At 34.0% G+C, this 16,287-nt stretch overlaps 1 protein-coding gene across 2 annotated transcripts in view; it reads right to left on the bottom strand.

Annotated features, from left to right (window-relative positions):
• The window catches only part of PAWR (pro-apoptotic WT1 regulator), a 144,867-nt gene that overhangs the window by 7,248 nt on the left and 121,332 nt on the right, over positions 1-16,287 (bottom strand). For both annotated transcript variants that reach the window (XR_005795410.1, XM_040491351.1), the window contains exons 5-7: positions 12,818-12,965; positions 10,441-10,545; positions 8,243-8,325 (exon numbers count right to left, since the gene is read on the bottom strand). Coding sequence is in view for 1 of the 2 variants with exons in the window: in XM_040491351.1 (XP_040347285.1) it covers positions 8,243-8,325; positions 10,441-10,545; positions 12,818-12,965 (336 nt within the window). In the remaining variant the exon portion in view is untranslated. The remainder of the gene's footprint in view (positions 1-8,242; positions 8,326-10,440; positions 10,546-12,817; positions 12,966-16,287) is intronic.

Raw genomic sequence — 16,287 nt, 5'->3', positions numbered from 1 at the left:
ACTAGTGATCCTCAAAACTATTAAGGTCATCAAAAATACAAAAAGTCTAAGAAAGTGTCACAACTAAGAGGAGTATAAAGAGACATAACTCCTAAATGTAGTGGGGTATCATCGATTGGATCCTGGAACAAAGAAAAGATATGAGAGAAAAACTAAGGAAATCTGAATCAAGTATGGATTTTAATAATAATGTATCAATATTGGTTCATTAACTGTGACAAATGCACTATACTAATGTAAAACATTAGTAACAAGGGAAATTGGCTGTGGGATATTTGAGTACTCTCCATACTACCTTCATAGTAATTCTGTAACCTAAAATTGCTCTAAAGTATTTAAAAAGCAGAAGAAAATAATTAAAAAATAATAAACTATCTCATCATGTAAGAAAAAAATGATTCAAAATTAATACATAATAGACTTTAAATTTTTTCTTTACTCGTTGGGATGCAACACTTGATTTCTCCTCACTGATCAATTAGCTAGAAATGCTACTGATTTTCTGAGTTCACAGAGAGTAAACTCTGAAGATTCAACCTCCCCATACGCCACTCGATAGGGTCCACACATGGAGGAAAAAAAAAAAAAAGACAAAACCAACAAAAGCAAAACTATAAGTGATGAAACATACATTTATTTATTCCAATAAAGTTTTAAAATTTGAAAAAAATGCATTATTGTTACCAAAAACCTTTAGACAATAACAGAGATCGAGCTTAACACAGTAAAACAAAGATTTCATTCCACAGTCTCTTGGACTTAAGAATCCATTTGCGTTCCAGAGATAACACTAAACTAATGTAGTGATGTCAAGCTGCCAGTATCCATGCTGGGGCTTTTCCTGATACAGTCTTTTGCAATATAAGCAACAATGAAAAGATTCCTTTTTTTTTTTTTTTTACAAGTTCATGTTATATTATTTATACACTGTCCAAAAAGAAACCCCAGATCTTTATTTAAAAATAGAAATGTGCAATGCAAATCTACAAGCTTTGACCCGCATCAGAATTACCTGAAGGGCCTGTTAAAACATAGATTGCCGAGCCTCACCTCATTCAGGTGTTGGGAGTTTCTCTTTCTAATAGGTTTCTAAGTGAAGCCAATACTACTAGTATCGGGACCACACTTTGAGAATTATTAATGTTTAATAGGACAATGATTACATCATAAAAGTGAATATATCACAGCATAAGCACAAAGCACTGCTTTGTGGCTTTGAGCAAATTACTCTTCCCAATCTGTAGCTTGCACAAGTTTTAAAGAAGTGAATAAAAAAGTATCACAGCACTTAACACAATGCCTGGCAAACACAGCTACTGAATTACTAATTATTTAATGTTCTTGTGCTATACTACATTAGGTTACAGTTGTGCTCAAATTGTTAACTAAGTGAGTCACTATGCTTAGCAGAACCTCTTAAGCCTTAAGCCGTACACTGATCTTAAAGGAGCTGCAAGAAACAAAAGGCACTTTTAGGCCCCCTATGACAATCATTTAGCATTTCCAAAATGTCCATTCACTCATCCCATTACAATTTTCACTGATTCACTTTAAAGAGTGAGGTTAATGTGACAGTTACTGGCATAATTTTACTTTAAATTATTGATGTTGTTCATTGTTCCAAATCATCCACACATGAGTCTTTCAATTTTCTACGGAAAACTAGTAATTTTCCAACTTTCTTTAACACTACCTATCAAACAAATGCACTTTTACCAAAAGTGATTTTCTGGTTCTTAAAAGAAAATGGAATTTCCTATGGCTCTGATAGCTTTGGTTATACTCCTGTACTACAAGAACGATAAATCAGATGCCTATTAATTTTTCTTAATAATTTGTTTCCATAAAGCTAAGATGTCCACAGATGACATCATGTACCTTTGTTTAACCACAGTAAATAGTTCACATTTTAAAGGAACGCAAATATTTCTCTAGATATAAACCTGTAACACAAAGGCTGTGGATTTCATGTCCCATGATATGTCTAAACAGAAAAGCAACTGCTTATATATGTGTTAAGACTATAACTTATACTGAATAATTCTGCACATTTTAATGTGAATAACACAAAATTCTTATTTTGCTTTTCTTTCACATGTGTAAAGTCGAAGTCCAATCTACTTTTACTAACTGGTTCATATTAATTTTTTCATATTTCTCATCTATGATATCAAGTAGGTAGTTTCTTCCTTTATTAAATGCATCTTTATTCAGCCACACAAGTTTTTTGAAAGTGAAGAATAAAACTGTGCATTTTGCATTTTGTCCAGTATTAAAAGGGAAGTTTTGCCTTCTAGCTTCCTTTTCAACATTATCTGGTTAGACATCAAAATAAAATGGATTGTAAAGGATATTATAACCAATCCTATCTCTTTAACATGAAGGTCCAACATCATATAAATTCTTTCCAAGAAGTTGGCCAGGAAGAAAAGGTAACTAACCTATTGTAGAGGTGAAAAGAAAAACCAGACACATGAGATTAGTATACTGGTAGTATACAGCTACTGACAGAATTGTGTGCATGCACAGAGTGAATCCAGAAGAAAAAAAATAGGGATTTGATGAAGTCTAAGATAAGGGCTTCCAGATACAATTAAGACTAAAAGGTCTTGCAAATTTTTTCAATAGGCTTGCTAATGGAGTAGGTTCTTATATAAGGACTTGAGACATTATCTAAACAGTCTGACTGAAGGATGCTTGTTCACTTGTTAGACATGTATGACATTACTGACAAGATTAATTTAGAGTTCTAGAAGTAAAGAAGACTGATTAGCTTGTGCAGGTGTATGAAGAATGACACATTAGCAAAAGGTTATGTAAACCATTTACTCAAAAAACAAAGACCAGATTTTTACATTCCCAGACCCCTACTTATCTTTTTCAAACTATGAAGGGCCTGAAATTCTTTGAACACCATCAGATTTAGTTGGGAACAGCTCCAATTTTGAATTAAGGAATTATTCGTGTAGTTTTAAAACACAATTAAAAATTTTCAATCAGATTGAACATTTGTACACTTCCTCACTTATTCAAGAAGTCCCACCATTAATGTATACAGATCTTATCAACACTGCATTTTTGTTTTTTAAAACATTATTCTTTCTATAATAATATATACTAAAGATTTAAAAGTACTGCATACTCTTTTGGTAAGAGGTACACAAGTTAATTAGAATATTTGCATTATCCCTTAACTTCAAAAATAAAACTGATGGTCAGAGTTTTACTGATAGTTCAGGAATAAAAACATAATTAGTGTTGAAAAATAAATGAAAATTTATTTTTTTCATTGAGTATTTATTAAGAATGAATCTATAGGGGCGCCTGGGTGGCTCAGTTGGTTGGGTGACCAACTTCGGCTCAGGTCATGATCTCGCGGTCTGTGAGTTCGAGCCCTGCATCGGGCTCTGTTGCTGACAGCTCAGAGCCTGGAGCCTGTTTCAGATTCTGTGTCTCCCTCTCTCTCTGACCCTCCCCCGTTCATGCTCTGTCTCTCTCTGTCTCAAAAATAAAAATAAACGTAAAAAAAAAAAAAAAGTGGATTGTGCTCAAAACATCACACATAAGATGAAAAAAAAAAAAAAAAAGAATGAATCTATATCGTTGACTACTCCATAACAAAACCTATGCAATGGGAATTATGAAAGCTCCCTACACAGTATTAATGTGGTCAATAAATTATCCAGGTGTTATCCTCAAATGTTTAATTACCTGAATTAACTGATTTTTCAACGAAACAATACATTTTAGTTTTCTTATGGTTTTTGCTGATAATAACAGCCATCTGATACTTAAACTTAGAAGAAAAACATAATAAAAACCCTGAATAAAATAGGCAGATCTGTAAAAAAAAATTTCACCAAAAAAGGTAATATACATCTAGTAGGCATCCAGAGAGAGATTCAAGACAAAACAGGCACATAATCGGTGTCCATCGAGGGATCATCACTAACATTCTATTATTACCGAAGCAGTATGTGCCTGTATGTGAACTGTTAGATGTAAATGTCTTAAAACAACCTAATCGATAATGTATAGAGAGCATACCATTAACAGGTTGGTGTATCTGAAATGCACTGAACCGTTTCTACTTTATTACTGCTATAAATTCCTTAACAATGTTCTTTTCATAAAGCACAATTACCTAAATGAAATATGGTAAGATACTTCCCAATATACATCAGGTCTTCCAATCCACCATTCAGTAAATGCTGCAGCAAATTAAATGGTACCTATTACTAGACCTAAAAGACAATGGCTAGATAATTAATACCAAAAATACACTTTTGAATTAACTATTTAGATTAGACCAACTAATGCTAATTAAGACTGTATTTTGTGCTATTGACACATACTACATAGATTGTACACTGCTAAATGGAAAGGCTGGTCCATGTCCCTTTTTAAAAAACCTCTATAATAACTATAATGATATACCTAGTAGACTAAATACTTGCCAGAAGAACAGATATGAAAATTTAATGTATTTATACTCCTCATCCATAGTCCTCTCACATACTCACACGTAATTATTTTTAGAATGGGGATATGATTTTAACATGCTGTAACTGTCCAGCTAAGTAAAATAAAAAACAAAAAAAAACAAAAACAAAAAAAAACCCAATATGAGCTCAGGTTTTCTTGGGTAGTTTTTCAAATCTTAATACTGAGAATGAAACAACTAACTTCTATACATCAGTGACAAATTTAACAAAAGGCGGGAAGGCACCTGATGAGCAAGAAGTTTGTTGTCTATTGGTATTATGCTTTCAGTTTAATAGAACAACAAAAGTGGCACTAGTTCTCAGACAAGTAACAGAAATTACAATGCTGGTTGATGGGATGCCCTTTCCTTAAGAGAGTGAGCACAGTTCCAAAGCAAAGGAAGTCAAGCTTACTGTTACATATTAGGAATGGTTCAGATACAATAGAAGAATGTTTAGCACTGACTTTGACATGTTATTTTAAAGTTCTGATTCCTGAATGCTAGTTCTTTCTCACTTACTACTGCTCCCAATGAAAAGCTGGTGCGTTGGTTTCTTTTACTACAAAATGAAAATATATGCCTGAATCTTGTAACAGGCTATTAACAAAACCATGAACAGTTATTACGGGCCGATACTGCATGGAACTTACTAAGCACTGACTCAATATTATAAAACTATAAAAAAGATAGTCCATATGTACATATGACTATTGTCTAGAACACCAGATCAATGATCAAACCCAAAGTCTTTCCTGTTTCGTATTACAATGTTGAACATATGGGCATGTCTATTATACTGACTTGTATTGTTTTCAACAAAGTATTAATGGACTCAAATGTTACATTTTAATTTTTAATTATAAAAATCCAGATTAACTGTGAAACTATAAGTGACTTATAATTGAGGTAGGTTTTTCACATTAAGAATACATTGTTTTAATAACCACAATTAAAAAGTTACTTTAAAATAAAAAGAATACATTGATTCATGTATCTGCCCCGATACCTAATTTTCTATGTTTTAAACTGTTTGAGCCGGTGTAACAGTGCTAATCTCTAGATTTAGTAAATTCCCTTAGAAATACACAAAATGCCACCCTTTTCCCCTCTAAAGGCAACTATAGTGCAATAAAATTAATGACAATTCTAGAAGAATGAAATGGAGATTACTTTGTAAGCCTTAATACATGTCAGAAATCAGGGAGATAAGTCATGTTTATTATAGTTAATAAACTTACTGTTTTGAAAATAAGATCATAAACACATTAAAACTTTGAATATGCTTTATTATGCCATAAATTCCCAGGAAATAGAAGAAATATAATTTCTGAATGGAACTAATAATTTCACAAATACTAGCACTTTATGTCAACAGCCAAGTTTTCTAAAGTAGTGCACATGTATTTAAAGTTAACCTTTTTAAAATCTCAATGCTTTTTTTTTAATCTCAATGCTCTTTATAAATTTTAAAAGGAAATTATAGCAGATCCTACTTAATTTTTCACTATTCAGTGTAAAAATCTATGTGTGATATAAATAAACATTTTAAGAACAGGGGGAAGGACTGCATGTGAATTGCTTCGCCTAAGCTGTTAGGCTCCTGTACTAGGTACCATTATGTAAAATATCATTGTTGAAATTTTTCCTAATAAACTGAAGGAAAATTTTTAAAATACCTCACTCTTTAAAAACATCAATAACTGGTATAAGTTTAAAAAGGAAAATGAAATATTCCTTTACTTACATATGGACTAAATAGAAATTTAAAATAATTTACTGAAAAACCAGCACACTAATATATTTTACGGTGATACAGCATTTTCACAACATCCAAAACTTCGATGCAAAACTAGGTAATACCAGTATTTCCGCCACATACCGAAGGGTAACTGAAGGGAGAGGAGCGTGCCTCACAGCCAAGGCAGTGACTGAGCCTGGCGTACCACTCTGACACGTGGGCAGCAGGTGGCTGTTCCCAGGCTGGGTAATGTTCTCCAAAATGATATCCTTATGTAGTAATTCTGCAACTATATCAAGTTTGGTAATCTAACATTGACCTTTTTGGTAAATACATATAGACATATGAAAACTTCCCCAGGGGCCAGATAAATTATTAAATAAACTAAAAGGAAACAAAATGCTAGTAGCTAACATACGTTAATTCTAGGGTATCAGTGGAAGATATAGGAGAATATAGACAGCAGCTATTTCCAAACCTAGGTTGTGATCAGAATCATCAGATGGTGAGCTTTAAAAATTCTGTCCAGGCTCTCAACCTAAATCTAGCTAGAAATTACAGCCAGGGAATTCTCTGTAAGCAACCCAAGTGATCCTGATGATTAGCCAAGGTTGAAACTTCTCAAGTGAGAAGCCAATCTAAGTAACCACAAGGAGTTTTAAAATTCAAAATTTACTCTACATTTTGTCCAACTGTTTCACTTCCCTATTTTTCTAATAGTCAATAATGAAGGAAATTGGCAAGTGAAGAAAAAGAGTCAGCAGGGTACCCAAAATGGGTTTCACTATGTTTAACTGGACAAAAGGATTATCTGTATACGGTTTACAATTCAACTATCAGACAGACATTTCTTAACGTTAACATATTTTAAAAGAGGGCGTTTCCTTACTCAGCATGAAAATATAATATAAAACAACTCTAAACATTAATAATATTTAATAGAAAATTTGTATAATTCTTCAAAATTTTTTAATATTGTTTTTAAAAATCCAATGTTGGGAAGAAAATCCCTTAAATTTGAGGTAGGGGAATGATTCTTTCACATGAGACCACTGTTATTCTCCAAGTTAGAAATAAGGAAAGTATTTTGGTACTATTTTTGTTTATGTACTGTTTTGTAAATATAAGTATAAATGTTTTTGTGGATAAATATCTTGGTTTTTATTTAATGCAAATGATAATTAAAAATATGGATTATTTTTTATACATTGAAATTGTACACACTCTCCAGGACTGATGAATAAACAACTTTTTAATATCCCATGTTCACTTATAAACCTTGAAATAATAAAAAAGATAGGACCTACCCAAGAAATTTTATAATGAAATAATAAAATTGTATGTTTTTCAGAAGTGATTTAAATTTGTTTTCAACATTCAGATATAAAACTGTATATTTTAATGTACTGCAGCACAATTCAAGTATTCTCTAACATTTTTTCTTTAGCCAACTAGTCATGGTATTAAGTGACTTTTCCTAACAATTTTCCTTTTTAAAGATGACCGTTACACAAAACTGTGTGACACTCTCTAAATTGCTGAAAATAAGTTGAAAGAACAAATGACAGTAGAAAAGAGTTTATGAGTGAATCAACAACACATAAAAGTTTGCACACATCAGTAATAAGGCATTTGCAGGTAACTCCCCAAAAGTATGTGAATTCATGTAAACAAAGACCATGTATATTCCTTCAGGGAGAAAACACACTACCATAGATGAAATTTTTCAAATGGTTGTGACTTTAAACCATATATTATTTGAATACCACACAAAACCAAAAGAGGCATAACCTGCCATTTTAATAACTGAAAGATGTTACTGAATTGTGAAATTGAAGGTTGATACTCTTATGAAATAATGAAAAAGAAGTATCTTGAAAATAAACATCCACTGTTTTCTAGAAATAAATATACATACTTAATGTATTGCAGCATAGGAATATTATCCTAGCATTAACCATAACATTCAATCAGTAGTTCTAAAATATTTTTTCCACACTGGGACTTGAATCTTCTACCTTGTTAGCTGACCAACAACTTTCAAAAGAGTTTTATTTTCTTGCTTTAGTTGTTCATTTTCATCTTCTATGTCATCTAGATCCTTAAGGAAACAAGACAAAAAAATAAAATATGAGTTTTAAATACTTAAAAATATTCTAAAGTGATAAAAAACTTAAAAATACAAAGAAAATTCACACAAGCATTTAATTTGGAAAGAAGGGTAAGTTCTGAAAACGACTTTAGATGGAATATGCCCCACCTGACGGCAGCACCCACTACTCAATTCCTCATTATTATCATGATAACATGCATCATCTCTTGCCAGATTTTTCAATTTTTCAAGAGAAGCCAAAAATCAGAATTCTTTAGCTGTGAATTTTAACCTATCTCCCCTTCCCCCAAATTGAGGGCTGAACAAAATACATGTGTGGGCAATATGAGGTTCAGGGCTTCAAACTGCAGCCTGTGTCAAATGAAGTAGAAGAAGATTGAGGTACAAGTTCTGAATGTACTCCTACCATCTTGTACAATCTTTAACAAGGATGTCTCTTTTGGGGTGGGAATCTGGGGAAGCGACAGAAGGAAGGCATACAGAAAAGGAGCTCTGGAGCATATACAGTTGATCTGATTCAATTCAGCTTAGGATTCTCTATATTTTGTTTGAGGAAAGGTTTTAGAGCTTAAAAAAAATGAAAGCCAGTAAACTAATCACTCTCAAGTTTTAAAGTTATATGATTCCAGGTCTATGTTCCCTATATTAATCCTAGTACCCAGGTATACAACAAATTTGGTAAATATGAAGATAATTCCCTCTAAGTTTTAATGAGAAGAAACTTTTTCAAGGCAGAATGTTTACTGATGGTCGTAAAGGCACATATTTTTAGATTTATCCTTCTAATTCAAAAATCTAAAACTTGGAGCCATCAATTTAAACTATAAATGTGCTACTGAATAGTAGCACTCTGATATCCAGTATACTGCCTTTGGACAATTAGGTAAATGATTTTAAAATGTGCAAAAACAGAATCTGTATTTACTCACAAACTAAATGAATGATATTGGGAACCTTAACTGTTGAAAACAACAATAAATATACAGGATTCACAAAATCACTACAACTGAGACCTGCTTAAAATTTAGAATTAAATAATAAAATACATTTCTGTATTATTACTAGATTATAAACTCTGAAGAGCAGGTGTTTTAATTATTCTTTCTAATGTACATAGTGCCTAAGAAAATGCTAACACACACAGACATCAAAAATATTTTCACATTTTATTAAGTCATATTCCAAAACCAACAGAGGACAGCCTGTGTTCTAAACCAAGATGAAAGGCTATCTACAAGAATGGAGGAGCTTACTTAGAATTAGGAATACGGGATACCTGCTGTCAAATACTGTCTCAGCTGATTACTATGTGATCACCACATTATGACCTTGAGCAAGTTAAACTCAAGTTTCTCAGTGTCCTCATCTACCACCTGTAGTTAATGCCTCAGAGCTTTATTAGAATGGGTCTGCACATAATGAAGCGTCTTTAGTTTCTCTTCTTTCATTGTTAGAGTTAAGACTGATTAGGAATCTATTCCTTTTTTCCCTGAAGCAAACTTATTTCTTTCCTCCATCTTACCTAAAGCTTTCCAAAATGCAAAACACTGGTATCTCTTCTCATCACCATTACCTAAGTATGGCCTAGCAGTAAGACCTGATTCTTAAGCAAAAAGTAAATTGTAGGGCTGAAAACAAGAAAAAGCAACAAACAGTACTAATTGAGACCTTGAGGTAACCCTAAACCTAAAGTAAGAGATACCTCTATATAACTGGAGGGAAAAGTTGGTGAAAATATACACAAAGACATCTGGAGTTTCTATGTCAAGAAAGTAGCAAGTTTAATTCTTCACTGAAGCAACTATGTGCCAACACTCTTTTTGATGTGTGGTGGTGACCAAGCCTCTCACCTCCAGACTAACAAAACACTGAACAAATCTGTTCATCAGTCCATCACCCAAAGAATAGTATTAACTGAATACAACTGATAACTGGCCAGAGGAAATCCACTTATAGAATGAAATGATGGTTCTTATTACCACAAATTACCATTTCATTATCAAAATAATGAATTTAAATAATCTTTTCATATATATGTATTTTCACCCAATTGCCGGGAAAAATAAAAAAGAAACCATACAAGTGAAACATATGAATACTCACTCTATTTAACAAATCAATTTCTTCCTTGAGTTTTCCAATCATTTCCTCTTTATCTTGCATTAGTCTCACAAGTCTTAAGTTTTCTTGTCTTTCTCTTACTACTTCCTGGTAGATATAATTACAAAGCATTAATTGGGAGGTAAGTGGTTGCTTTTAACCTTAAATGACACCTATCTGCCACGTCTGATGAAGTACCTTAGACATATGAAGATTTCCAATGCATTTCTTAAGTCACTTGCTAAGGGAGGGAATAACCCATCCAGGAAAGACCCAAAGAATGAGAGGAATACAGGAGTTGTGTTAAATCTATATTTACACAATTCTTTAACACATACTAATAACCCAATGATTTACCCTCTTTAGTTTATCACCACCCTTAGTAATGAAATACCTTATATTTTTTAATGGATAACATCCTGTTTGAGGAAATTCAAGCTTTTTATTTGAAATACAGGGATTTCAAAATTTTTTTATTGTTTATTTTATTTTTAAGAGAGAGACAGACAGCAGACAGAGTATGAGCTGGGGAGGGGCAGAAAGACAGGGAGACAGACTCCAAAGCAGGCTCCAGGCTCCGAGGTGTCAGTACAGAGCCAGCAGATGTGGGACTCGAACTCATGAACCATGAGATCATGACCTGAAGTCTGAGGCTTAACCAAATGAGCTACCCAGGAGCCCCCAAAATACAAAGTTTAAGAAAAGGAGATGGTTTCATGGAAAGTTCTAAACAGAAAAATAATCGTCTTCAATTTTACTTGTGGCTCTGCCAGTTAATGGGTAAAATAAAAGACCTGAAACAGATGACTGGTTTTTAAACTTTTCTTCTTTAAAAAATGTAACACCTTTTTCAAAAAATACTATTTAGAATCCAGGTCCTTGGGGGCGCCTGGGTGGCTCAGTCAGTTAAGCGTCCGACTTCGGCTCAGGTCACAATCTCGCGGTCGGTGAGTTCGAGCCCCGCGTCAGGCTCTGTGCTGACAGCTCAGAGCCTGGAGCCTGTTTCCGATTCTGTGTCTCCCTCTCTCTCTGCCCCTCCCCCGTTCATGCTCTGTCTCTCTCTGTCTCAAAAATAAATAAACATTAAAAAAAAAATTTAGAATCCAGGTCCTTGGGCTGGGTTGACTACTTTGGGGGCAAAAGGAAAGCAGAACTGGAAAACGTCTGAGAATTTAACTTCTTTCCTACTAACCCTTAGAAAAAGCAGTCAGCCGGCCTCATTAATCAGAGGCTGCCAAATTACTAGCAACTGTATCCAAACTCCTGTGGAACTTTAAAAACCTTTCTAAAGAAACCCTTGAAACCTATGAGACTAGATGTGTTCCTTGAAATTTTCATTTGTTATTTTTTTAATGTTTATTTATGTATTTTTGAGACAGAGAGAGACAGAGTGTTAGTGGGGGAGGGGAAGAGAGTGAGGGAGACAAAGAATCGAAGCAGGCTCCAGCCTCTGAGCTGTCAGCACAGAACCAGATGCAGGGCTCAAACTCACGAACCGTAAGATCATGACCCAAGCCGAAGTGGGACGTTTAACTGACTGAGCCACCTAGGCACTCCTTAAAAGTTTTTTACTTAAACCCACAGAAACTGGTATCAAAGTTGAGATGTGAACTATAAACGATCATAATGGTATAAAATTTTTTCTTCATTAAATTTCTGCTTAAAATAATCTTTATATCACAGGGAATAATTTCAACTCAGCAAAAACCATATTTTCAACAATCAGAAAGTAATTCAGGACCATTATCAATTTTATGGGCTAAATGTCTACAGGAAAAAACCTGAGATCATATGGTTAATAAATTTATACCAATGTGCATCTGACTTGTTTTCAAAGATACTTCTGAACAGGTTTATTCTGACAATTGTTTCAAACACCAAAGATGGTTCTAGGCTTTAACCAGAACCCAGAAGAAAGTCTACATATGATAAACTGTACAGATAATATAATACACATAGTAGTATATATTGTCAGCATAGACATAACATTTTGAAGACAAAGACAAAGACTGTCTTTAACATATTAGAGGTAACCCTTGGCAGAATGGGAGTGTCAATTAAATATTAAGGAATACAAGAATTGGCTCCATTTCTAAAAGTTTTAACATCAACAGCATTGAATAGGAAAGTATTAACCACTAATGCATCTGGAAAATATATATTTAAGACAGTAGTTCAATGCTGCTACTTGACTATATATGGAAATACCAATTAACACTAATGATATCTTCCACTAGTGCCTCTCATTCTTTTCACTTTGTTGGCACTCTGTCGCACACAAATTTCAGATTATTTTCAAATGCTATGAAAGTTAAAAAAAAAAAAAGGAATCTCAACAGCATATTAATTGTATCAATCTTAAATAATTTGTAATTCATACCTTTTCAAGATCTTCAATTTTCTTTTCCAACATGCTACTTGAGACCAAATTACCTGAAGCATTTGCATCCCTATTATATCTGCTGAACCCACTTCTATCTGTTCGGGGATATCTACTTGAGACATCTTCTTCAGAGGCAGTAGTTGTGCTGTGGAAATAAAAAGCTGTATTTTATAAAAGAATCTAACACTCAGCAAGAAAAACGCCAAGAATATTTTCTATTCACCATAAATAATTACCACTCCCCAAGAATACGTGGTCATAGTAGCCAACTCATATATAACTAAAGAAGTTAATCATTATTCCAACACATTGGAAAAAAAAAAAAAAGGTTAATTCTTTTGACCACTATCTACTGAGTAGCTGCTAAGTACCGGACACTGTTCTGGGTACTAAAGATGTAACAGCAAACAAAGACATGGCCTCTGCCGAAATTTCAGGGAGCTTTCAGTTTAGCAGGGAATATAACCAATTATCATAAGGCAAGATGACCAACACAGTAAGTGTCTGGTACTAGGAGAACAATGACAGGAGACTTAATGAAGACTACCTGTGGTTAAAAAAAACAAAAAACAAAAAAACCACACACTTTGTTTTTCCTTTTTTCTTTCTTTTTTCTAAATTCCAAACCATCATGGACCAATACTTTCATAAGATCAAATAAAAATGAACTAGTGGAAAAATAAAAGTAAAAAAAAGGCCATATAAAATACAAGTCCAATGTTTTTTTTTATTTTAAATTTTTTTTTTCAACGTTTATTTATTTTTGGGACAGAGAGAGACAGAGCATGGACGGGCGAGGGGCAGAGAGAGAGGGAGACACAGAATCAGAAACAGGCTCCAGGCTCTGAGCCATCAGCCCAGAGCCCGACGCGGGGCTCGAACTCACAGACCGCGAGATCGTGACCTGGCTGAAGTCGGACACTTAACCGACTGCGCCACCCAGGCGCCCCACAAGTCCAATGTTTTATTAGCCACACCCATTAAATTATATTTCAATAATATATTTAGACTGAACAGAAAAAAGAATCACAAAAAATCGTGTATTTTCACTGAAGTATGCATATAGGCAATCATAGAAAAGTTATCGCACTAACTTTCATCATTTCATAACTCTAATTTAACCCAAAGTGATGCGTGAAATAGCAACTCTTCATATTAAATACCAATTCACAGTCTCTGAACTAATAGCATATATGCTAATATTTAAAGTTTTTAATGCAATATGAGGTTGCTTGTTTTTTGTATTAGTTATCTATTACTGCATTAAAAATTACACCAAAACCTAATGGCTTAAGACAACACACACTAACAATCTCACAATTAATATCTGTTGGTCAGGAATCTGGAAGCGGTTTAGCTGGGTGGTCTTTTGTGAGGTTTCTGTCAGGGCTACAGTCATCTGAAGGCCTGACTGGGCTAGAGAATTTGCCTTTACGCTCACTCACATGGCTGATGGCAAAAGGCCTCAGTTTCCTATTGGCTGTTGACCAAAAGCCTCAGTTCCTCAGCAGGTAGGCCTCTCCACTGGGCTGTTTACAACATGGCAGCTGGCTTCCAGAGAGAAAGGAACATGGCAAGCAAGACAGACACTGCAGTATCTGCTATGACCTAATCTTAGAAGTGACATACTATCACATCGCCCCTCTACTGCAGGAAGGGGATTACAAAGATGTAAATACCAGGAGGTAGGGCATCCTGGGAGCTCTCTCAGAAGCTGGTTACCACGAAGCTAACTGACCTGTTCTAGGTTAAATTGATGACAATGCTACCCACAAGGGACAAGATATATCTAAACTACTTCTGTGTTTTGTTTCAATAGCACTCATAACAGGAAACCTGGTTTCATAGATGTATGTTGACAGGAACAGAAGATACTTTAAAGCGATTTCAGCTCAAGATACTAATTTTTAACTTTCACCCCAAATCCAGAAAATTATGCTTTTTAAACTCTGTCTTTAATTGTTCATTGGTAGCCAACACCAGTAATTTATCCATCAAAATTATAGTTAAATCTGAAATAGCTTTTGATGAAAAAAATGGATTCCTGATCTATTAATTTCCTATGTGTGGGTTTTCTTTTAATAAAAAAATTTTAAGTGCGTCTTACCAAATTTGTAAGGTATTTGATTTTAACATTTTATAAAACGTGCACTACAAAACTCATCACTACTTTACTGATAATTGTTACTATACTGTAAAACCCATAACAATTTGTGGAAACTTTCTCCCAAAATTTCTAACTTTCATTTTTGTCCTATGATATTATATAACATTAAAAACATCTGACAAGTTTCCTTGCATGGAAGGCTAAGATCATTTTTAAAAAAGAATAAGGCTATCAGGCAAATAAGTCTAATTCGCATATTTACAAAGCTGGGGACCAAAATGGTTGCTTATCTCGCAAAAACATGAAGCATTCTTCCCAAAGTTCAAGTACTTTTATCTGAAAATTTCCCTTTGAAAATTATTATATACCTTAGCACACAGTAACAGTTGACTAGTTTAGCTTCCAAACTATCAGTTTTTTTAAATATCAAAAATTACAATTCATACTTTAAGTGAACTACTGTTAATTTAGCTGATATAGCACAGCTTTCTCAATGAAGGGAAGCAGGACATTGATTTACATTATGGTATGTGCTCACTTTGGCAGCACATATACTAAAATTGGAATGATTTACATTATGGCACAAGTTTCAACATTTTTTTGTCACCGTCTCTCTTTAATCAGAACATACTCCTCCCCACAAAAGCAAAGCAAAACTCCAAGCCACATTTGTTGATTTGTTAACTCTTCCAAGTTTTACATGATTTAGAGTAAGTTGTGTTTGTCAGCAAGAAAGTTGAAAAATAAATTCTGCCTTCATATCACTGTCATATTAAAATCAATGGGTCATCCAACTGTAACAAAAATTACTTTGCTATCCTTATTTGTCCAAGAGTTGGTCTTCTGTATCACTAAACTGTTCCTAAATATATCAAGCTATGGTGTTGTCAGAAAGTATTACATAAACTACCTTCCTTGCTACAGATTTATCCAACATCTCCAAGCCAACACCTTTGTCTTGTCATTTGTCTGTAGTTTTTTTTAATGTTAGTAACATGAAATGAGACTTTAAAAGAAAGTAACAAAGCCCAATGATTCCATACGAAAACCTGAAGATCTGCTTGTGTCAGTTTCTTTTTTTTTTTTTTTATTTTTTTTTTTCAACGTTTATTTATTTTTGGGACAGAGAGAGACAGAGCATGAACGGGGGAGGGGCAGAGAGAGAGGGAGACACAGAATCGGAAACAGGCTCCAGGCTCTGAGCCATCAGCCCAGAGCCCGATGCGGGGCTCGAACCCACGGACCGCGAGATCGTGACCTGGTTGAAGTCGGACGCTTAACCGACTGCGCCACCCAGGCGCCCCTGTGTCAGTTTCTTAACTGTAATATTTCTTTCAAATAATGCATTTGTGGTTGTGAA

The sequence above is a fragment of the Herpailurus yagouaroundi genome, unplaced genomic scaffold (assembly GCF_014898765.1).
Source record: "Herpailurus yagouaroundi ecotype Mexico unplaced genomic scaffold, PumYag 182, whole genome shotgun sequence".
In the NCBI taxonomy this organism is placed as follows: domain Eukaryota; kingdom Metazoa; phylum Chordata; class Mammalia; order Carnivora; family Felidae; genus Herpailurus; species Herpailurus yagouaroundi.
Note: the sequence above shows the minus strand (reverse complement) of the source record. Positions and strands in the feature narration are given on the sequence as shown.